This window comes from Ochotona curzoniae, unplaced genomic scaffold (genome assembly GCF_017591425.1).
Source record: "Ochotona curzoniae isolate NIBS_2020 unplaced genomic scaffold, NIBS_Ocur_1.0 contig_4645, whole genome shotgun sequence".
NCBI lineage: Eukaryota > Metazoa > Chordata > Mammalia > Lagomorpha > Ochotonidae > Ochotona > Ochotona curzoniae.
The window spans coordinates 339,020-364,200 of NW_024466353.1; the positions used below are offsets into that span (position 1 = coordinate 339,020).

The 25,181-nt window shown below is 39.4% G+C and overlaps 1 protein-coding gene across 1 annotated transcript; it reads right to left on the reverse strand.

Moving 5' to 3' along the window:
- Positions 1-1,685: 1,685 nt before the first annotated feature.
- LMNTD1 (lamin tail domain containing 1) lies at positions 1,686-24,512 on the reverse strand. The gene is made up of 9 exons (XM_040987416.1): positions 24,274-24,512; positions 24,043-24,167; positions 21,103-21,350; positions 17,602-17,809; positions 9,109-9,295; positions 8,091-8,210; positions 5,605-5,822; positions 4,853-5,025; positions 1,686-2,309 (listed from the first exon to the last, which is right to left on the reverse strand). The coding sequence occupies exons 2-9, from the start codon at positions 24,135-24,137 to the stop codon at positions 2,224-2,226; spliced, it is 1,335 nt and encodes a 444-aa protein (XP_040843350.1). The 5' UTR covers positions 24,138-24,167; positions 24,274-24,512; the 3' UTR covers positions 1,686-2,223.
- Positions 24,513-25,181: the final 669 nt, after the last annotated feature.

A 25,181-nucleotide genomic window follows, 5' to 3' on the forward strand; every position in this document is an offset into this window, starting at 1 on the left:
TCATCTCCCAGACAAGACTGGTTGGCAGGAGTCAGGCCCTGTACATATTTCATGGATGTCCTTCCATGCCAGCCCGACTGAGGATGAAGAGCTGAAATGGCACCCTGACAGCCTGTGTTTCACACAAAATCCCGTGGAGCCAAAAGCATTAACAGAAAATTCCCAGCCTTAGGTTCAGGGATTTCAACAGGCCCATCGCTAGTAGTAGGGTTTGTGTGTTTTGATTTTGGCCAGGTGACTATAACTTCTTGGGTTATTTGGGCCTAAGATAATGGGTACCAACTAACTTTAGTCTGAATACTCTGACTCCCTGAAATACCATGTATGTAAAATATTTATATTATAAATAAATAAGTTGCAAGAATAAATGGATCATTGATTACATTTATTTTATAATTAAATGGTAATTTAACATAATGGTAATTTTTAACAACAAAAGTTGTTGTAATGATGTTACCTACTTAAGACTGTGTTTTTTGGGACCACTGCCTCCGAATTCATCCTTTTGCAGTTAAAGAAAGCTTTGTTTCAACCGTAAAAGGAGACACACGAGTGGGACTCACTTGTCTGTTCTTTAGAATAAGAGATCTTGTAGAAACGTGAGAATCAGAACCAGCTTCCAAGCCCCTGGCTTTGTCCTGACCAAGTCCCTACTCTTGTAGGAATTTGAGGAGTAAATCAGTGATGGGAGATCTTGATTTCAATCTCTTGCTCTCCCTCTAGTTCAACCTTTCAAATAAAAATAAAAATACACAAGTAAAAGAAAAATTTGCTTTTTTATCCATATAAATTCAAGTCACATACAGACTACTATCACCACATACATGTACACATAAACATTAACATTATGCCTGCTCACAGAAATGTGACAGATACTGCACATTTCTACTTTGATATGCTAAACTTTGCAATACTGGCATAGGAAAAACAGAACATTTTCATCCCAAGATTAAGTCAGATCAGTTGGAACTGCGATGGGTAATTGCCAACTATCTGACTTAAATGAAATCCCACAAATGTGGTCTTACAATAAACCTTATGTTGAAGACAACTTAAAGGGTCCACTTCTGCATTAGATTTTCTATGTTGTGGCTTCATTTATTCCATTTTAACGGGTTGATCTTTATGTTCTGACTTTGCAACACTTAGAAACCAAGAGGCGTTACTGTTAGCACACAAGAGGGCAACAGCTGCAACATCCACAATGAAAACAAATCCCACTGCAGTGCACAGTAGGGATCACAAATGACAGGAAAAGTGCATTAACAAGTGTGCAAACAGAGGGCGCAAAACATTGAACCTAACCATATTATTGGCTTAAAGCAGTGTCTGCTTTCAGTCAAGTCTCTGCCATGTAATCCGAGTTCCAGGAGACTCACAAGGTTGTTTATAGCCTGCACAATAGTTTTGGCAAACAGGAAGCACACGGTTTCCAGGCCCCGGGGCACACCCATCCGTTTGGCTGAGGGTCTATACCTTCAGCAGAGTGAGTTCCTCATGTTACACTCCGTACCATGCCTTTGAGGCCTCTGCAATTCCAGGTACTCTCTACACACACTCTAACAATCTCTGCCTTGTTGATTTTTTACATTTGCATGGTAAAAAAAAATTTGGAACATAAGGAAAAAAAATGAAGAATATAACCAAGTCTGTACACCTATCGCCTGGATTCAACCACAAGTATTATGTCATATTTGCATCACTTATAGGTAAAACATTTTAGCATGAATCTCCTAGGAACAACCAATAGGACCAAAACACAGTTAAGAGCGACTCAATGTCTTACACTCATTCTATATTCAGATATATCTAGCTGTCTTGAAAATATCCTAGTTATGGTTCTTGTATCTTATTCAATGAAGCTAAACCTTAAATGACAGCAATGCTGTGTGGGCCATCTGGCTCCAACATCATGATCCAATTTAACAATGGCTTAAATGAGATTATTTTCATCTCACTTAATAATTTGGAGTTTTGCCAGCATGGGACACCTAGTTGGGCTCTTCTGGACTCCACACGTGACTTAATCTGAAATATGGCAGCGATAGCTTCTGCCATCAAGGCCTAGGGAAGGGATGGCGGTTGGTGTACCGTTCTTGAAGGACACGACCCAAATGTTGCATGCCTGGTTTCTGTTTGCATTCTGTTGTAAAGAATGTTGACACACGATCCCACTGGCTGCAGTAGAGGCCGAGGGAAACAGTCTTCATGGTGGCCATGTGGTCAGGCTTCCCTGCTTCTGTTGGCTCTGTGCTTGTAGTAACAATAGTTCGGAAGCTGCATGGAGTCATCACTGTCACGAGGTACTCCTGCAAATGATAGAACTATGACATGCCATATTAAAAACGAATCCCCAGCTCATTCTAATGCAATGAGAGGCTTTTAAAAATAAGACATTTGCTTGAAAGACAGCATGAGGAGAGAGAGAGAGAGAGAGAGAGAGAGAGAGAGAGAGTTAGAGAACAACAGATTTTCCATCCACTGGTTCATCCCTCAGACATCGGCCAGGAACCAGGTACACCACTCCAGTCTCCCACAAGGGTCACGGGCACCCACATATTGGAGGTCATATTCTGATTCCTTCCCAGGGGCATCAGCATATTTGGAACACCAGTAGATCAGCAGGGACCCAAACCAGGCATGTGATACAGAAAGCAAGCCTTGCTAGCAGTTGCATAATCTACTGTGCGACAACACCAACCACAGGGATAGGCTATTATCTAGGGTAAAACTATTTTTTTCTGCTACAATATAAAGCCTCATATCATTAAAATTCATTTTGAGTTCATCCCTTTTTCTTTCCAGGCTTTCTTTATTCTTCTTCTCAGGATATTAACCATCAGGGCTCACAGCTGGAATCATGCTTTCTTCTCTTTACAACTTTACTTCGTTGTTACCACGTTTTGAAAATGAACTTGTTAGTATGTTCCTAAGTTCCTATTGGACAGCATGTTGGAAACCATAACACAACTTTGTAAATCCCACTCAGACTAAGACAAGGAACACTGTGCTTTCCAAGCACTTTTCATAGATCCTCCAAGAACCCCCTCTTTTTTCTCCTAGGTTTAGCAACTACTCTGACCTTTGACACCACGGTTTAGTTCTGTATGCTTTTGAATTTATATACAGAGTCATTACTACACATTCCTTTTTGTCTGACATCTTTCTCAGCGTCACGCTTCTGAGGTTCACTGGCAGTATTATATATAACAGCAGCTTATTCTTTTTGTTGTTGTTGCTTATGGGATTATATGAATATATCAATTTATCTATCCATTACATTTTTGATGAACAATTGGGATGCCTTTGTTTTTGGCTAGTAGAAGTACAGTTGCTATGACTGCTACTCTATGTCTTTCAGTGCACACATGCATATATTTGTAGGGCCTAGAAATGCAAGATTGTAGAATAATGGGTGGTGCATATATACCTTTTTCTTGTTTTATTGCACTTGGACTTCTAGTACATGGCTGAATAAAGGTCATCCTAAACAGTATTCTTGCGTTTCTCTGGACATTAAGAGAAGAAATTTCACTATATTGACATTTAGTATGATAGCAAGTGTTAGAATAGTGTTTGAGATATCATCTGTTACACTGAGGAAATTCTAATCCATTTGTCACGTGTTCTCCTTTAATGTGGAAGAGTACTGAATTTTATCAGATACTTTTTCTATACCTATTAACATTGTTATGTAACTATCCTTTTTATTTTATTAAGGTAGTATATTATCATGTATTTTTGATCCTAGAACAATGCACATGCTTGATTTATCAAGTCTAATGTAAACTACTTTTGCAACTTCAGAAAAACAGAAAAAGTAGAGTATTTTAACTCCAGTGCCCCTTTCCCAATATTTGGGCCGTAGGGATTATCGTGTGTCTTACAAAAATACACTTTATACCTAACCCTTGGAACCTAGGACAATGACATTATTTGGCAACAGGGTCTTTACAAGTGTAATCAAGTTAAAACAGATCCATATTAGATTAACATGAGCCCTAATTTAGTGACTATTATCATAATGAAGAGAGAAAAACCTGGGTATGGACACATCCTTCATAAGGCAAAATGAAGACAGAAGCAGAGATTAGAACAAGGCATGCACATGCCAAAGAATGTCAAGGAATGCTGGCAGCCATGGGAAGCTAGGAAGGGCAAGATACTTCATTTCATTGATTTGGACTTCATCCTAACGACACTGGGGGAGATTTCTGCTTAATCGTGAAAACAACAATGACATGGCAAAAGATGATTATTTACATCATGAACATTTTGAGATAAGACACACGTACGGCACCCAAGTAGATTTATAAGCAATTGGTATCATCAACCAGTAATTCAGAATTGACACTTGGTCTGAGATACATATTTTGGAATCTTTTCTACTCCATTTCTTTTATTGCTTTCAGAGTTTTCTTCCAAATACTAATCTAACATGGAATACCTGTTTAAAAATCATTGGTATCCCCTTCCTTACCCACACGATCCAGTTGAAACTTTCACCTATTAGTGAGAAAAATATCTGTAAAATCTAGCTCCTACCAAACTTTCTAGACTCACACTCAATATATATTCATAAATGTCAACTGGGCAGAATTTATCACTGTTCTCTAACAGAAAGCTCCTTCTCATGACCTTGGGCTTATAACACACGCTGTTTCTTAGAATCAGAATGATTTGGTTATCCTTCTTTGTACCTCAAAAATTTCTCTCCATTCTTTGAGATCTTAGTCAAATGTTATCTGAAACACATTAATTCTTAGCATGTAAATATACACGTATGTTCAGATGTTTGCATGTATGTTCACACAGATTCCTTAGTTTCTCTGCAATAAGTCTTTCAACTTACTCGAGGCTGGATCGGGCCTGGTTGATCGAGACTTGCCCATTCCACTCAAACTTCTTCCAGAAGTTGATGCATCATGTGGGTTAATCAGGGGACAGTAGGGATGTGCAGGGATCGAAGGACTGTTGCACCAAGGACTGCGGTTGGGGAAAAGGGTTGGCGGGAGTTCCTTTTCTCTGTTAAAAAAAAAAAAAAAACCCAAAACCCAAGTTGAGCTCAAAAGCCATTTCATATAATTAAAATAGTGTTGAAGTCACAACTGAATCCAAAGTGTGTTTCAAGACAAAGAGAAGATGGCTCTGCTAGCCCTGTAAGCAGAGCTTGTACCACAATGTCGGAAGCATTTGCCGACAAAGAAGTAACACATTTGGTACCTTGGTCAACAGCTAGCACCAGTTCAAGATGTAATCCTCTGCCACTGTGGCCAAGCACTGCTAAGGACCCAGGGACAACGTCACTTCATCTCCCTGAGCAGTCTTGTTTCTGATAGTGATGCCAGGAGAAGCTGAAGTGACTCAGCAGGGTGGGGGAGAGGGGTTTCTCAGTATTTCCCAGCAAGATCACCAGCCTTCACTGACCCATGAATGTGTGTTGCTCACTCTATGTTTCCACGCTTTTCACATGGGTTTTATTCCATATAGTGTGCTTAAACCACAGTTCATTTTCTCATCACACATTTGTCTACCACCCAGTTATTCCCACAAGCTCAGTTATTGTGGGAAAGATTCAGGAAAACCAACCAAACAGACCTTTACCTCTTAAGAACAGGTTGATCTTGTTCTACCTCTAATGTTGAGATCTCTTTCGTAGGCTGGTCAGGTTTATCTTCAGCTACTGAAGTTTCAGATGTTGTCCATCGAAACATGTGACTTCGGGATGTTGGAGCTACTACTGAACGTCTGTCAAATTCAATGTCAGTCTCTAATTTTTCCCATGCTTGCTTCCAGTGGATAGGAGTGTACCAGGCAACAGCCTAATGAAAAGGATTCATTAATGTCAATGTTATTAGGGTTAGAATGTTTAAAAAAACAGCATGAATTAATTGCAATAACATTTATTTTTAAACTTTGTATTTACATACTCAAAAGGCAGAAAAAAAGAGAGAGAGAGAGCAAGAGAGAGAGACAGAGAGATAATGTCTATTCTCTGACTCATTTCTCCAGTACCTACAACATCTAGACTTGGGTTAAGCCAAAGTCAAAAGCCAGAAATGTAATCCAGGCCTTTCATGTGAGTGGCAAGAACTTGGGTACTTGAACCATCATCTGCTGCCTCCCAGGGTGTGTATTTGCAGGAGGCTGATATATTTAACAAAATCAGTGTCGAGGCCAATGTCAAGGGGAATTCCCCTGTGATGCCTTCTAGGAGTTTTATGGCCTTTCACTTGGATCTTGCATCCATTTTCTTGTTTGTTTTAAATATACATTTATTTATTTGAAAATCAGAGCTACAGAGAGAAAGAATCTTCTATCTGCTGGTTCACTCCATGATGGCAGAGCTGGACCAGCACTGGGCCCATGCAGGAGCATCTGGGATATGAAGCGGAACCCATACAGGATGCCAGTATCGCAGGTAGCGAGTTTACCTTTTCACTCATTTTGAATTGATGTTTGTGTACAAAGTAAGTTAGAGGTACAAGAGACTTTACCAAAATCTTTGCCACTTGGATTAGTGAACCATAGGGTGAGGGTATTGGACAACGTAGGAATTACGTCTTTATTCAACAGAGGAAAATTAAACCATCAAACTATGTCCAAACATGCTAGCTATTCTGCTCATCTTTTAGTTGATAAAATTAAGGGTTTGAATTTTGTGCTGTAACCATTGAAAACCTGATCTGTTTGCCTTGACAAATGAAACAGTCATAAACAAGTGCAGCTGCGAGAAGTCTTCATAAAAAGTTCATTTTCATGAAGAACAGCATCGAAGTCCTGCTTTGGTGCAGGCCATTACTTAGGAATTCTCTCTTCTTTGGGTAGTTCAAACTCAGCCATTTCTATTAAAAAACAGGTTCATCGTTTAAGTGAGATCTTCCTTTGGTTGTACACCTTTCCTGGACAAGAATACTTTTGTCCATGTAGGGTAGGTATATAAGAGTATTTGATGACAATGATTAAAAAATATGATAAAATATAGTCTCACTTCCCAGTGTTCGACCTTATAAATCTTGTAGACTATTTTTAGCACAACAGAAAAATTCCTGGATGATTTTATTTTAGCTTTGTTATTTACTTGATCCTGTAACCTAGAGCAAGCCATTGAACTTTCCAAGATCCATTTTCCTCCTTTGTAAAATTTCTAAACACTACTGGGAATCCAATAAAAGAATGCAAACAGAAATAACCCTTTAGTGAGCTCCTAAATCCAGGAGTGATCTATGTTCCTAATCTGGATCTTGAATAGCAAACAAGCCATTGAAGGAGTGCCAGGCACTGAATAAATAAAAGCTAGCTGTTAGCTTTGGACATACGAGGAAGATTCTACAAATTTTATAGGACAACACTGTGATTGCTGGGGAAAAAAAATCTATCCCTGTTTTAAAAACCCACAGGCTCCTGAATTGTAGTGATCATATTAGGAACTATAAAATGTTATGAAATATGGGATTAAATGTTTACCTTTAGCGCAAAATATTTTAAACTTCATGTATTGGAGGAGTTTCCAGAGAGTTCATGTACAATTCATATCCTAACAAACCATGCATAGATTTCAATTTTTGCATGATAATATTTATTCTTTAATCTTATTTTTTCTGTGAAATTTTTGACATTCCTGTGTAACATAATTTCACAGCAAATATAGTCCTTTAAAATAAGGACTCCAAAATCATTCAGCAAATTACTGGACTGTAGGGAATAAGTATGATATCTTAAACCAAGCTATCTCCCAAAACTTAGTACCAGGCCAAGAACAGAGAATAAATTTAATAAACGGGTGAGAAGTAAGTAGATGAATAGTAAAAGGTTTGTATTTAGTACTTTCCTTACCCCATTCTTCAGGCTACATATTACAAATACAATCTGTATTTAGGAGTAGCTTTTCAGAAGTATAGAAAATCAAAATTATTTGCCAAACGTGTTACTCTTTGGCACTTTGACACTGCTGATATACCTGATGTGTTATGACATTTAGTGCTGTTTCTATTCACGCTTTTAAGGATGGAAAAATCAATTAAAGCAAGAGGATCACAAAGAATGCCCTCTACTGGGTTAAATGTTCTTGTTAAGCACCAGACACTAACCTCACCGTTAGGTTTGCACAGGATGGTTGTACAGTCTGGACTTGTTCTGAATCTGTTCTGTTCTTTCCAGAGAAAATTGGATGGCGGCTGGTGTTTTGCTTCTGATGCTGCTGCCCATACCTGTAAGAAAACACCAACGCAAGTGACAAACGCCACTGGAAGTCAATGTAGGTTTCGGAAATGTCATTGGGTGATGGCAACAAAGTCTTTCTGAACAGATGAGCTTTTAAAATATAACAACTGCATGCTATATCATGTCAGGTGATGCAACACCTAGTAGGTACTGCATATGGCACAGAACAAGAGGGGGACCTTCTAGTATCAACCCAATATCTTTTTTTTAAGCAAATAATCTTTTCCTTTGCCATTTAAGAGCTATATTAGTTTGGTTTGAAATAACTGTTTCAAAGGCAGATGCGTGTACATACATGTATTCACAGTTACAGAAAGAAAGAAAGAGAAAGAGAATCTTCCATCTGCTGCCTCACTTCCCTAAATGCCTACAAAAGTGGTCCAAGGCTGGATCTCTATGAAGCGAGAAACCTGGAACCCATCCAGGTCTCCTCTGTTGGTGGCTTAGAGTACATAAGCCATTACTTTCTGCTTCTTGGGCTGTACATTCGCAGGAAGCTGGGTTGGAAGAGGAAGTGGGACTTGAACCCAGCAACTCTAGCATAGGTTGTGAGTGTCCTGGGGACTTCATTTTGAAGCATGTATCATAAAAACAAAGGCTCCTGCACAAAATTACATAAAGCAGAACAAACTTATGGGTGCAAATCAACCTCTAGAAGGTGAAGAATGTGATATAATTCACTACAGCAATAGGCAAGTCCCGTTTTATGTATCAATGTGTGGTGACGGGTTGACCAGAGCTGAGCCACACACACAAGTCCCATTTTTTTTTTTTTTGCACCAATGTGTAGCTGACAGGTTGACTGAGGCTGAGCTACAGGTCGTCAATATAAATTGGGTTTCTCCTCTACGATCTCAGTCGGTAGTACTTCTGCCTTATACTCACAGTGACTGTGGAACCGGCCTGCATTACGACGTTTGGAACGAATCGGTACAGGGAGAGTGCTTGTCCATTCACATTTTGTTGGAGAATATGATTTCCAATTTCCAGTTCTTTGTCAAGGGAAGCATTCACGAGCCTTACAAATAAACCTTTGACATTCACTTCGGCTATTTTAACATCACCAAGAGAACTAGAAAATAAAATGCAAAGATTATGAAGCATCTTCAGAGAAGAGTGTCTTCGACTCAGGTTCGGAACTGAAGAATAAATATGTTTTGGAAGATGTACTGGACAACAGATTTTTTTTGTATTTTATAACCACCTAAGCCAAACGGGCTGATCTCCTAGCTCTGCTTGTTGCTGCAAATAAAATTATCCATTTCACATAACATAATAAAGGCAAATTGCCAAGTGCTTTAGGTATTCAAGGTAAAATGCCATACGGAGGTGCGATTTCAACCATGTAAACTTTCCACTGCTCCACATAAAACCCCTGAGATGTAAAGTCTCAAAGGCAGATAAAGTGATGCCACTGGATTTACTTGTGAAAAAGTGACTGTGGAAATGAGAACCTGAACACCTCACATAAACATTAAGATTGTATTTTGTTTTTACCTTCCAACTTGTGTTGATAGTCTATGCGTTCCACAGAACATTTATACAACTGCATTGTCTTAGAGTGTGGGTCACCGCCTATTAGCAGACTATGAAGTCCCTTTGGTGGGCTAGAATCAGCATTTTAAAAATACAATATATTTTCAGCGATAGTATTAACTAGTAGACCATATGCCAGGCACTTAAAAAATACATACGAGGGTCCCTAATCAAGGTAGTGGAAGGTGAGTATTATGAAAGAACCTTAAATGGATTTCAAATTTGTTTTGCACCAAAATAAAACCTTTCAATTTTGGGCCTGTTCATCTATCTCTACCTATGCCTATATTTGTACAATTTCTTACCCACAATTCTAACATTCAAAAAGCTTTGAGAAAACAAACACAAATCTTCATGTGTTTCAAGCAAAATTTAACCCCAAATTGAGGAGACTGACAGTCTTTGTTCATGGTTTGTTTGAACACACATCTTATTGTGGAAAGAGTAATGTTTGATCTTTTTTTATTCTTCTCTATGCCCTTGGGGTGTCAAAAGTTTCCCAGGCATCGCATCAGTTTCCTAACATTTTTCAAAGACTTCCTTTGGAAATGTACTTATCTTCAAATATTCTGATGACAGCACTGTGGACTCTATTCTTGCCAAACTATGCATATTTCTCATTGAAATACTTCTACATAACTCTTATTGAAGGTCACAGTAAAAAACCAATGCGAAGAACACTGCACTCTCATTTATTTCTCATAACAATGCAGACATGCTATCTCTAGTCTTCTCTTATGGATACACTTAGATTTGGCGAGATTGCATTATTCACCCGTTGGTCCAGCCTGGGCGGTCTCGTCTCTGATCCTTTGCACAGTATCTGTGACCTAGTTCTGTTGATTTTACCTTTTTCAGTGTCTTCTAGGCACGTCATCATCTCTCCACTACAATGGCTGCTATCTTTCTTAGACTCTCATCGTCAGTGGGACATGGCATCCACACTCCAATGGGTTTTTTTGAGTCCTGCCCCCTCCTAACCACTCTTCATTTCGTTTCCAGAGCAATCTTTGTACAATCCAGATATGACATTGCCATAAGTGCTATTCTTTCTTCTTATTTGCCACAATGTTAACATCACGTCAAAGTTTCAGGCTTCCAAACTTTTTTTAAAAGATTTATTTATTTATTGGAAAGTCAAATATACAGAGAGGAGGAGAGACAGAGAGGAAGATCTTCCGTCCAATGATTCACTCCCCAAGTGAACCCAACGGCCAATGCTGTGCTGATCCGAAGCCAGGATCCAGGAACTTCTTTCAGGTATCCCACATGGGTGCAGGGTCCCAAGGCTTTGGGCCGTCCTCGACTGCTTTCCCAGGCCACAAGCAGGGAGCTGGATGGGAAGTGGAACAGTGAGGACATGAACTGGCACCCATATGGGATCCCGGAGTGCATGCAAGGCACCGCCCTGTATGAGAATCTCTATTTCATAAATGTCTACTTCCAAATAATTGATAGCACAATTTCCTTTTTAGAATTATTGTCATGATTTTTATTAAATTGTCAATGAAACATTTTATTTTTCTAGAGTATTCCTGAAACACTTCTATGGCATGCTCATCTTACTGAATTTCTTCTGCAATATATTTTTATTGTTTGAAATATTAAGTTTTTGATTTTTACATTTATGTTCTCTGTTTAGGGGGGGATAATCATTATTAGTTTTTAAATAAACAAGGCCCTGGGACAATTCTGTGGTCCTTTTGTTACCATACACATAAGTGAATATTTACAGTGGCTTTTCAGCAATCTTTGAATATTCAAGTGACTTATTTATTCACCAAGCTTATTTTTTTAATTTAATGCCCATAAATGGAATCTATTTCCTTGTTGGAAAGGAAAAAGACCATGACTGTATTGACCGTATCAGGGTACTTCACTCATCTTCCGTTTGATAGGACCAAAAGCTACAGGAAAGCAGTCTACACAATGCAGGGAAATTCAGAGGCAGGCTGCTAATCTATCACATGGCCTTTAGCAACTATCTTTTCCTCTTCCCTTCAAGTCTTCTTATTTATCTTTAATAGGAAAGTAAGTTGAGTCCTCTGCTTCCATTTTGACAGACTGAGAGTGGAAACTGATTCTCCAGTCTTCCTGTCTGTAGCCTCAGTGTGGGCTTGATGAGTAAAGAGATTGAAAAGGCACATGCCTATGGAACTCAAAAAAAAAAAAATTCCTTTCCAGTATTTACACGGATCTGCGTAGTTGCTGAGTGCTGCTTAATCACTCTGTGCTGTCTGCTCAGGCTGCTCTAGAGTTCCCTGACATTATCCTTGGAGTTTCCATTCTTCCCAACTGTTTCTAAAATTCTCTGGATAGGTTGACATCTATGTTCGCATGGGCTAGTTAGGAGGCGCAGGATTTAGGACTACTTAAGAATGAACTTGGAAGGGAACTTGATCAAGTCTGTTGGTTCTACAAGGGAGGAGCTTTCACACCCAGCGTTTTCGTGATAGCTTGCTAATGTGATAGACAGTCAAATTTATCCCCACTACCACAAACTTCTGAATCATCCAGGGAGAGCAGGGAGGGAGGGAAAGAAAAAGAGGAGCTTACGGGAAAGAAAGGGAGCAGATTTACAGCTTTTGAAACTGCTCGATCTGAAGCTCTTTGTGTGGCTATTTACCTGGGAGGTCTTTGCAGTCCAGAATAGAACTCACTTACTCCCATGCTGACTGCACTCTGGTTGGATTAGAGGTAGAGGGGCAGACAGCTGAGAAGGCAGCCTTCTAAACACTGTTTCGTCTCCCTGGAGGCGTCTGCAACTAAACTTGAAATCCAGATAGTCTCAGACCCAGCGAGCAGGATCATGCATAACCAGTCAACCCGAAAATGGTTCTCCCCTCTTTTCCATTTGCCTACAAGTTGCCTTGATTCTTTTGGTGGTAGGAAAGAAAAACAAAACAAAACAACAACAACAACAAAAAAACACAGTGTGGCTTGAAAACACACTGAGAGTCAGCTTCTGTTTCTGCGTAAGATGGGACAGCAGAAAATGGACTTAGCATCCTACTTGAAGCCACTGAAAAGTAGGAAGCACATGGGATGTTCTCACGGAAGCTCTTGGACATCAGTCAGTGATGAACAGGGATCTGTGACAGAGAGGGAACACAGGTAATGAATCTGGAAGTTTCTGCACCTTCTTTGTTGAAATCATTTCTAGATGTGACTATGGAGAGAGGAGCAGGACGAGGCTCAGGGTACCCTGACTTGAAGAGGTGGAGCCTGGGGAGAGCAGGGGGCTGGAGGCCAAGGGCAGAGCAGCAGGAAAGGGCTTGCTCTGGAACCTGTCAAGGGTTCTCCGAGATAGGATGATAGTGGAATAACATCTGAATTCAGGGCATACTCAAGGAAAAAATACCAGTGGAAAGTGCCATACCCATTGAAAAGTATCTTTTCAAAACAAAAGAAAGGTCACAGCGCAGTACCCTAGTGGCTAAAGTCCTCGCCTTACATGCCCAGGATCCCATATGGTTCATATGGCACTGGTTCATATCTTGGTTGCTCCACTTCCCCTCCATCTCCCTGTTTATGGCTTGGGAAAGCAGTAGAGGATGGCCCAAAGCCTTGGGACCCTGCACCTGCATGGGAGACCTGGAGGAGGCTCGTAGCTCCTGGCTTCAGATGAGCTTAGCTCTAGCTGCTGCGGCCACTTGGGGAGTGAACCAATAGATGAAAGATCTTTCTGTCTTTGTTTCTCTCTGTATATCTGCTTTTTCAATAAAAATAAATTAAATAAGAAATTAGAGAAACAACAAAAGAAAGCCTTTAAAAAAATACACAAATTTAAGGAAGACTTAACCACAAACAGATCCACCTTACAAGAAATGTTCAAGGAAGTTTTTCACAGATCTTGGGTGGAAATACAACCTGTAACAGAAAAATAAAGAGCCACAAATCCTACTGGGGAAAATATATTGTGTAAGATTTTTTTTCTCATTATTTATATTTTCAGAAACTAGCTACACAAAAACAAGACTCTGTGTGTGTGTGTAAAACAAAGTGTGTAGTAAAGGCCAGAAGGCAAGAAACAGACATGAAAGTATTCTTTCTTCAGAGTCTTATACTGCTTGTGAACTGGAATAATACTGCTTGTAGACAGTCTGTCGTAGGTTTAACATACATATTACAAACTTGGACGCAATCAGTAAAACAATAGAATAACAGCTTATAAATCGGTAAAGGAAATAAAGTAGAATTTTAATAACACTTCAAAAAAAAGCAGAAAATAGGAAATTGAACAATTGAAACAAACAGAAAGTGATAAGATAGTGCACTTTAGCTATCTTATTGGTCACTCTGTGCATGGTACATGCTTGCAATGAAAGAAAAAAGACTGGATTTGAACTGTAATACTGCAGTAAGGTGGAGAAATCCACCATGGGGGAAGGGTACAGGGAGGAGTTGGGGGAACCTCAGAGCCTATGAAACGATGTCATAAAATGAAATGCAATAAATAAGTAACTAACTAACTAAATAAATAAATGGCTTAAATACCCCAAGGAAGATAGAGATATCATATTGGTCAGAAGAGCAAGTTTCACCTATATATATATTCCACATAACACATTTTCCAAATATAAAGACCAAACAGTTTGAAAGGATAGAACAAAAGTTGCTAGCACTAGGAAAAAGAAACCAGCAGGTATAATATTAAAGCAAGATAGATTTTAGGAAAATAATACTCATTAGGAAAAAGAAGGCATTGTACGATGATATGAGGTTTAAATTATGAGGAGGATCTAAAATTTCTAAAATTTTTTGAGTCTGATAATAAGCTTCAAATTACGTGAATCAAAGTTTACAAAACTGGAAGGGAGAAATGAACACATTCATAATTAAGGAGCATGTTAATCCCTTCTCTCAATAACAGAGAGAAAAGTAGACAATCAGCAAAAAATGGCAGTAGCCAAAAATAACATCAGCCGAAGTAATTCACCTGATTAACCTTTATAAAACACCCCACTCGACTGCAGGATATACATCCTTCTCAAGGGCACCTGGAACAACTGCTAGGATAGGAAATGTCTTGCCTATAACACAGATCTCAAAAAACTTAAAAGGACTGAAGTCACATAAAACATGTTAAATTATACTACAGTGTAATTTAATTAGAAATTAATAATGATACCTGAAAAATCACTGTGACTGGAAAAAAAAATCTACACAATATCTGTGAACTAAAAAAGTAGACTTTGCAATTAATCAATGATCAAAAATGAAAAGGGAAGTTATTTAATGCAGGATAAAAATAAAAACACGACATATCAGAATTTGTAATACGATGCTGAGCTGTATTTTTTGGGGGAAAATTCATAACACTAAGTAGCTATGCTACGAAAAGTATCAAACCAATGGTCTGAGAAAAATATGGAAACAAAGAAAATCTGAAGTAGACAGAAAAAAAGAGAAAGAAGCTGAGAAGGGAAATCCGTGAGTCAGAAAACAAACAAAAAGTGAAAATCAATAGATCTGACTCTTTAAGAAACTCAACAAAGTTTCTAAATTCCAAGTAGGACCAATCAGGAGAAGGGAAGGCACACGTGCAGCCTCAGGACTGAGTAAGGTGACATCAGCTCAGAGTACAAAATGCTTAAAAGTACTCAGGGACTGTGATGAACAACCTGGATGAAAGGGACGACTTCCTTGGAAGACACAGACCACTCAACTTCACTCACGTAGAGACAAGTAGCCAGAACGGCTTGATATCTCTTTAAAAACAGAATTTTTAATTAGAGAGTTTTCCCACAAAGAATCTCCATGCCCAGGTGACTTCATCGATCAATTCCGTAAGATATATAAGGAAAAAAAAATAGTTTTATACAAACCAAGTGAAAAACAAGGGACTTATGAGGAGGGCATTACCCTATATTGCAGAAGACAAAAAACTACAGGAAAAGAAAACCATGACCAATGTCCTTATACAAACATACATATAATCATTTGAGACAAAATTTTAGCCAAGTTTCAACAAATGTTAAATGAATACTGTAGCTAAATAGGTTTATTTTAGAGTATAAGGGTTTCTTTCACAATAAATAAATCATATAATCACAACAGATGAATAAAAAGCAGTTCATAAAACTCAATATGTTTAGCATGCATTGTTAAAGATGGGCTGTTCTGGATAAAAATTCTGTCATTCTCTTATTTTAAACTTTTCGTTGCCCCTTGTGAAGTCCAAATTCTTGCACTTGAAATTCCAGGCTCATTGTGACGGGGCTTTGAGCCTGTCACTTCCTCTCACTTACTACCCTGTTAAAATTCTCCACACCGCTCAGAGTGGCAACACTGGACAATTCTTCACCTTGTCTATGGGGTCTTGCCCTAGATTTGTGGCTATCAACCTTGGATGTTCATTGAAATCACTATCAGATTGCTAGAAAACAAAGTATATGCATCCAGGCTTGCCTCTAGATATTCAGATATTCAGTCTCAGTGTAAGATGGCATCAGGACAGTCAAATCTCTCTTTGTGATGCCACTGGGGTAGGGGGCGGGCAGGATTGAAAACCTATGATCTAACATATTCTCACAGACTCTAAAATCACACAACACAAGCTCACCCAACCTTCAAAACTGAGGATAGCTGCAGCCACTTCACAAAATTGGTCTAGATCCTTCCTTGCTAGAAGCTGGTTCTTGCTCCTTTTGATACCTTGTTGTTTTCACATGCCTTTCCCTTCATTCTCACTGGTAAATCTTTCCTGATATGAATGTAAATTCTTAATACCACATTCATGAGCTTTTTTCCTTAATTTTCCCCAAGTAGCTTCTCATTTTTTTATAATGGTAGGTATTGAATGAATCATTAGAGGAAGTGTGACAGTTGAGCCAACACTTAGGCTCAATTATTGGGGCACAAGTGACTAATTTTAGGAAGCATGGATTATAAGAAAAAAATTTCCTTCAAGGTCCACTGCAATGGCTCAGTAGCTAAATCCTCGCCTTGCATGTGCCAGGACCCCATATGTGTGCCAGTTCATGTTCCAGCTGTTCCACTTCCCATCCAGCTCCCTGTTTGTTGCCTGGGAAAGCAGTAGAGGATGGATAAAAGCCTCGGAATTGTATCCACATGGGAGACCCGGAAGAAGTTCCTGGCTTTGGATTGGCTCAGCTCCAGCTGTTGTGGACACTTGGGGAATGAACCAACAAACAGAAGACCTTTCTCTTTGTCCCGTTCTCCCTGTAAATCTGCCTTTCTAACATAAATAAGTCTTTAAAAAAAAACTTTTAAAAAGAATGCTTTTCTATTAAAAAAAATTCCCATCAGATTTGACTCTCAACTTTGGCTCACAACTTCCTTTAGCCTTCTCACAGTCTATATCACACATCTTTACTGTTCAAATTTCACAATTCAGTCTACTGATCATGTATTAAGTAATGCAAGGTAAAGGACATTGATAGATAAACTAGCTCTTTTATTTAATCCTAGTACCAACTTTCTTATTTTTGCCATAGACACAAACAGCCATAGAATGAAAGAAGGACGGTAACATTTTTCGCCTCTCTCCTACATCTTTGTCTCAAGAAATTACTAAAGAAAAATATATTAAATCTTTTTTTTAAAAAAGAGGCCCATAAGTAATTGAGTGGAATAGGTTTGTGGGATTATATAGCACTGTTTTCTCTGGCATATTTGGGGAATTAAAATTACATGCTTATTTCCCTAGAAAATTCTAGCAGCTGCCTTTCACTGCTGAGAATCCCAGTTCCTGGACAATGGCATTGTTAGCATTTTGATACAATCATAGATCTAACTGCAGATTAGACTTCTATTTTCTATTCATTTATTGGTCCTACCCAAACAGAAGCTATTCCGTAGTCCAAATACAGTGCGTACCTGGATGTAGCTTGGCCAACTTCTTCAAGAATCGTGGAGAAGTGTTTGTAAATTTTCTGGACATGGCCTGATTGTGAAATAAATTTCTTTGGTTTATTAAACAAAGAAAGGAAATAATCCTCTCCTTCTCCAATCACAGAAGTTGTATGATCCAGGCTCGGGGTCTGTTTCTTTGGACCTAAGAAGCAGCTGATTTCTTTGGATTCATCTAAAGGAAGAAACAAAAAATAGTTCAGTAAATAAAAGGACAAAAAACCCAAAGCCAGAATCCTTATAACCCAAAGCTTCTACGAAACTGCATTTACCTCCGCTTCTTTCACTACTGAAGCTTAAGGCAAAGCCTACAAAAAACAGCCAATGAATATTTTTTTTGTGGCATTCCAAATTCCTGCAGATTACTTCAGCTGTTTTTAAACTGTCAGTTATGTCATTAGCATCATGACAGATTATCGAATTGTACTAGAAGTGTCATTCATTTTTGAGTAGGTGGAACACTGGAGTCTGCCACTTTGGCTTTGTAATAAATACAGCTTTATTCTCTTTCCTATTTACCATTCATTCAAAATTGCTATTCATCAGTTTAAACTGCAGAGAAATCCTGTCTACTCACGGTCAGCACTTACTGTATAGTTAATGGCTTACACTTCCTCTGTCAACAGACTGCATATTAGAAAGGTTAAAAATGCTTAATCACATTCTAAGATCTACTTGGTAAGTTCTCTCTATAACATTCAAAATTCTAGCTACAATATTCAAATGAAAAATAAATTTCACATTGGTACACCAAAATAATTATTCTGGATGAATTTAATGATGAAATTACAGATGAATTTATCTGTAGAGCAAAAGTTATCCTATAGAGATGCATCAAGGTGAAGAGATAAGAGTCACGTGCCTTGCCTTTAGGCAGACCAGCAATTGTGTGCCAGCTTTGTCATTTACTAGGCCAAGTGATTTCAACTTATTTTTTTAAAAAGATTTTTTTTTTTATTGGAAAGTTGGATAGACGGAGAGGAGGACAGACAGAGAGAAAGATCTTCCATCCATTGATTCACTCCCCAAGTGGTCGCGACGGCTAGAACTGAGCTGATCCAGGTCTCCCACATGGGTGCAGTGTCCCAAGGCTTTGGGCCATCCTTGACTGCTTCTCCAGGCTACAAGCAGGGAGCTGGATGGGAAGTGGAGCTGCCGGGACATGAACTGGTGCCATATGGGATATTGGCATAGTCTCTCTCTCTCTTTTTTTTTAAAGATTTATTTTTATTTTTATTGGAAAGGCAGATATACAGAGAGGAGAGACAGAGAGGAAGATCTTTCATCCAATGATTCACTCCCCAAGTGAGTGCAATGGTCTATGCCATTCTGAAGCCAGGAGCCTCTTTCAGGTCTCCCACGTGGCTTTGGGCCGTCATCGACTGCTTTCCCAGGCCACAAACAGGGAGCTGGATGGGAAGCGGGGCTGCCGGGTTTAGAACCGGCGCCCATATGGGATCCCAGGCATGCAAGGTGAGGACCTTAACCACTGTGCCACTGCGCCGGGCCCATGGGCATAATCTCTCTTACAGTTCCTGGCTCCAGATGTTACCACTGGCTCCAACACAAGCTCTTGCCATTGTCTTCTGAGACCCTCATGTGAGACCAAACCAATATGGCTGCTTGATCTTGACTTTGAAACTTCAAAGTCTCTACAATGGCACTAAGAACACCTCTGTCTCCTTCATGAATAGCTTTTCTCTGGGATTTCACTGTAGTTTGAAAACAAGGCTAACATGCCAAGGTTAAGTTTTCCTAAATACAACTTCCTTATATGAGGAGATAGGAAGGCTGGAAATAACGTAAATAGCTCCCAGCACAGGGTTTAATATTTATCCAGTATCAACAAGTGACAGTTATTATAGTGTAAAGGTTTTAGCTAATGTGATTTTGGTTATAAAACTCGCAAAAAAAAAAAAACAAGCTATAGTGGACTTTATATTCTTACTTGAGAGTACTTCAGAAAGTTCGTGGAAATAGATTAAAAGGTAAGTTTATTTGGATGCAGAATTTTTAAAATCCAGAAATAATTTTTTATAATGGACATTTCCTGTAATTTTTCAGGTTATTCCCCGACTAGGGGCATGAATACCTCCCAAAAGAAAGAAGACATGGGCGTGGCTCCCCACTGTCTTTTCATTGAGAACAATCAGTGGCAATGAAGCAAACACAGGACCCAGCAGACTCCGACAACTGTCTACAAAAGCTAGAGCTGCCTAGCATCATGACAGACAGCACCCCCAGCCCCTCTCTCACGGTGCAAGCTGACACCACTGCCTTTGCTTGCCCCTCCACCAGCAGGCGTTTCTACCAGGTAACCCAGTCACAGATCACATGCCATGGTGACATCATGCCAAATGTTGAATTTTTGCTAAATGTCAGTGTGAATACAGGAAGGCACTAACAGAGCATTTCTCTAAGTTATACAAACCATGAAACAGGGATTACGACTACAAACATAGCTTATGACAAAAGCGTCTCTAACACTGTGTCCAAGGTTTAGGAAATGACTGGAGGCAGCCTGAAATACGGATGAGAAATAGGCTGTAAATGTCCATAAAATGGACGTGGAAAATGGGAGCATCAGAGTCACGAAGTGTTGGTGCTACCAGTTTGGAAACTTGCTACTTGATTGGCAATTGCAATACACATCACCACATCTAGTCTATCCTAGATGAAGCTTCCAGGTTACGTTGGGACTGACAACAAAATTTATCATGTGCTAATCATTGTGCTGACTGATCTGCCAACCTATTTTACTTAATCCTTTGCCCTGTGAAGTTGGTATTTAAAGTCACATCTTACACACATGGAAACAGAAACCCAGAATTTTATCCTGATGCTGTAGGAGGTAGCTGCAAAATCTGTGATGGCAGGGACTGCAGTATTTTCCAGAAACCATGAACACTTAACCTTCAAAGTTTCCTTAACACAGCTAGGAAAAATACACTCCAAGGTGGTATTGCTGAATGCATTGTTGACAACACTAAAACTGCATTTTCATGCTACAGCTGTTTCCATTTTCCTTACCGCTTCCACCTTTTCTATCACTTGTTTATATATTTTGCCTTTTTTTCTATTATCAATCTATTCCTTATTTGTACCATAAACGTCCTAAGGACACAGAGCACAGGAGCAACATCCCAAGTTAGCACTACACGTCGGAATGTAAAATTCTCTAGCAATTCTAGAACACAGTAGCAGTCAATCCATGGACCATCTTCATGGCTTTAGGCATCTCAGTGTTGAGGATGGAGACATTTGGGCACCTGAATGTGTGTACCCTGAATTATAAGGGTCAGTAGTGATCTTAGTCAAGTTCATCTACGTAGGATATTTGAAAGCTGGCATTCTAGGAGATAAGCAATTAAACACCGTTTGGTCTATGAGGCAATAGAGCAACTATTGAGATTCTCCTATATATGTTTTAAAGATAATGTAAAGAAATTTGATGCATATTTTGCTTACCAAAGTATCTGTCTTCCGGGAGACAGCTCACGGTGGATTTGGAAGTCAGCGGTCCTATTGTCGAGACGGTTATTTCACTGATGTCAGTACTGGACAGATAGTGACTGAGGGTTATCTCACGTGAGAAGGATACTGAGAGTGGCAGGGCTGTGGCATTTGAATACGTCGCCTTTGGGAAAAAATGTACCGAAGAATGCTGTTTTGTTGGCGGAGCTCTCAGTTTGTCATCTCCTCTGTGTACCAATGGATGATAGCAGACAAAGAGAAAAAATCAAAGTCACTGTCAGAACAAGAAGCGTGGGCCATTATACGCTCCGCATTCTGTTTTTCAAGGGTCGCACGCATCTAACACAAGCACAACAACACATGGCATTTCTAGCAATAGAAATAGTTTACCATCATGCTTTCATGTTGTTCTACTTGAAAGAAAGTTCTTACTATCGATGGTTTTCAAAAGCTATGAAGTCAGGGTGAGGGGCATGCCAATCTGCTGTCTGCAGTGCTGGCAATCTGTATGGATGATAATTCATACCCTGGCTGCTCTGCTTCCAATCCACTTCTTGTTTGTGAGCTGGGAAGGCAGTGCAGGATGGCCAAAGACCTTGGACTTCTGCAAAAATGTGGGAGACCCAAAAGAAGCTCCTGGCTTCTGGCATCAGATCAACTCAGCTCTGGCCATTTGAGCCATTTGGGGAGTGGACCAGCAGAATGAAGATCTGTCTGTGTGTGTCTTGTTGTCTCTGTAAATCTGTCTTTGCAATAAAATGTAATTTTTAAAAAAGATATGAAGACAGAAAAAAAATGTTAAAAAAATGTAAAAAAATCACTTTAATGATACTATTTCCTTCTAGGCCCTTTATATGCATTTTTTAAACTCAAGGTAGGGAGTCTATAAACTATTTATACTCCACTTTGTTAAATATGATTGGTTAAACCATATTTCCTGTTTCCATTAACATGAAAAAATTAGAATTCCTGCTTAACATAACTGCTATATATTCTTTCTTTCCATCCTTGTTGCTGCTTAACTAATTTGTCTATATTCATAACAACTCTAATGAATGTCTGCTTTCAGGTGAACCACTTGTGACGAGGTGTGCATGTGGGTTGCAGAGAAGAAAGACAATTTTCAAGGACTACTTTCATCAAAAATCTATCCAGAGAGAGAGAACGAGCTTTATAGTCACAACCAGACTGCTCTACATGAATTTTTTGGAAAGTGCATATGTCACAGGTCTGGCTTCTTTACATTAGATGGTGGTGACCTTGAAGAGCCCATTATGGTGAGGCTAGCACTTAGCAAGCCTGAGCACTTACTATGCAGCCATGCGATACCTTCCAAACTATGATCATGAAGTTAGTGGGAATAGACCATGGAGGAAGATTATCAAATAATGAACATCCCCCTCTGTCCAGCCCAGTGGCGGGATCCTAAGGCATGACGCTGACCCCGGCTGGAACAAGAAGGGAGAGCACTCTCCTCTCAACAGGTCTCACATCTGGGTTGCATTACGGCCCAGCTATAGCTTTTTAGCATTTCATGTTATAACCTCTCATTTTATTTCCCTCCCCAGTGGAACAATAGCATTCCCCAATAATGTCAAGTCCACAAGGATTCCCAGCAAGCCTTCATAAATGCTATGATCAGAGAAATTGGGTCCAGAGACAGAGTGTTCTTATTTTTGTGGCAGAATCAGAAATTTCTGCGGTCTGGACATGTCAGCTGAGCTGATGTATGCCAGGAGATACAGCCCTCGCCTGCCCCCATTTCCTCTCGCCTGCCCATTTGACTCCATTGGTAGGGCAGCACTTGTTTTGAGTGCTTGGTTAGCTCGGATTTTCTCGGTATTCTGCACTCTCTGAAATAAATCAGAATGAAACCAGGGACCATTACAGATGCTTGATTCCAGCATTCTCATGTTACTTGGGACGCCACTACATTGGTGATTCTGACAACAATCATTTTTCAGAAGACTTTGAAACACAGCAAACAGAAAAAAACATGGGCTTAGGCTGAATAGCAAACAGCCAAAATCAAGGTCCAAAGTAACAATAACTTCACATTGTGTATACACAACTGTCAGGGTCTCTGGAAACCCAATGCCAGTGCTTTAGCTGATAGTATGATTTACAGTAGTAATAAAAATAGAGTTGTGATTTTTTTAATAGAATATTCTCACAGACATTTCCTAAACCAACACTCTAGTAATTTTTTGTTTCAGTCCTTAGGTTGATAAAGTTGCTGGAAGACAGTTTTCTGTTCCACAGGAGTATAAACAGACAAGGGCTAAATATCATAATCAAATCATAAGATGTCAGCTTTATTCTTTTTTGACTCTATATCTTTCATGCTCCTTTGGGGCAGTTGTCTTTCTCCTTTTTACTTGTTGAGCATTATGGTTAGTGATGCGTTAAGCCTGTGACCATAAATTGAAATGCTATTGTAAAAATTAAAGGGAAAGAAAAGATGTAAGGAGGGGAGGTTGAGAGAGGGAGGTTGGAAGAAGGTATGGTAATCTTAGAATCATGTCTAAGAAATACATAATATCTGATCTCTTCACATTAATAAATATTTCCTCAATACACAATTAAATTAGAACTAATATTTAAAACTTATATTAAAGAGGATGAAGATTTCTAACGATTGCCTTAACATCGCAATGGAAATTTTGGAAACTCAAAAAAAAAATAATAAAATTCAGGTGTTTTGTGTGAGAGGGACGTCTGGGAGAATTTTCATATTACTCAAAGACAGGAACCTCATCCAACAGTAGTTGGGGGAAGGAGAATTCTCTGCTACTGCTCACTGTTTTCTAGAAATGTACGTGGGATTGATTCTCATTACATAGTGCTTCACCAGCTCTCTTAGCACAAGCGTGGGTTTCACCTTTCTCTCTCTGCAACCAGACCCACATTTCCACTCAGTCACACCCTCCTTACAGCTCCGGGTTCGTCGCTGGTTTCTCCGTTTCCTGCTTGTGGGTGTCACTCCGCAGGGTCTCCGAAGCTTCCTGAACATCTTGTGTGTCATTCATCTTGGTGAGAAGAGAAGTCTCATTTGCTTCCTAGGAAAGCAGAAAGGACAGCAACAAAATGCAGCTGAAGTTCAAGCCAGAATTTTCTTTTTACCCAGCTGTTTACCTCACCTGTTACCCAACTGCCGTCATGCACCTAGCAGATCGAATGACGTTTTTATCAAGCTGGTTACAGACCCAAAGTTCTCATGGGAATGTGTAGCTCGTGACATAGCAATATGGATACAGGCTAAGGATGCCAGACAAACCACGGTGAAAAGGTGTAGCATTTACTGGAAGCAGCTCAAGAGACAGGGCAGTAACCCAGCCAAGTGACCTTTATGATGACAGTGCTCCCACCTGGCCATGCTGTCTGGTGGAACACCATGAGGTCATGTTTCCATGGTTATGAAGTTCCACTCTCTGAACAATTACTGAGTTAATGCTGCACCTGCGATGTGGCTCCCAGACAACAAATAATGGACTTGCTGTGGGAAGAGCTCTAACTCTCAACACACAGCCTTGACATCAAATTGTTAGCTATTTGCTTTTGGATTGCCAGTGGTCAATGCTAGCATGCGAATACTGAGGGTATGAGTCACAGTTGGTTTTTCTTTCTCTCTCTGTTTCCTTTTCATTATCTTTCATTCAACAAATGTGCTGCACACATGGTAACAGCCAGGCAGCACGAGTAGAAAAGACATTATTTTGAAGCAGAAAGAAGCCTGTTGATGGAAATAGTACAATGACAAGAAGCCTAAGCTCATCTCCTAGCTATTTCAGAGACATTACATAAAGGAAATCACTTAGTTCAACTTCTAATCTGTAGAAAAGACCCATAATATTCTGTGATAATGGTGATATGAGAATTAAATTAACATATAAAAGTATGTTCTGCATAGTAATGAGATCTGTTAATGATGATTACTGTGGACACTGACACGTATTTTAGTGAGCATCTATTATACACCAGGAACTGAGTAAGCGCTATGAATAAAAACGTCCTGCTTTCAGGAAGAGTGATGAAATTTCTTCTAATCCAGATTGAAAAATGGAGTGATGCAC

Excerpts from the sequence above, each read along its gene's own strand:
- LMNTD1 (XM_040987416.1), bottom strand. The coding sequence starts at position 24,137 with ATGAATGACACACAAGATGTTCAGGAAGCTTCGGAGACCCTGCGGAGT. Across the intron at positions 5,823-8,090 it reads TGTGCAAACCTAACGGTGAG|GCTGTTGCCTGGTACACTCC; the intron begins GTTAGTGTCTGG and ends CCTTTTCATTAG. Across the intron at positions 5,026-5,604 it reads GATCAACCTGTTCTTAAGAG|AGAAAAGGAACTCCCGCCAA; the intron begins GTAAAGGTCTGT and ends TTTTTTTAACAG.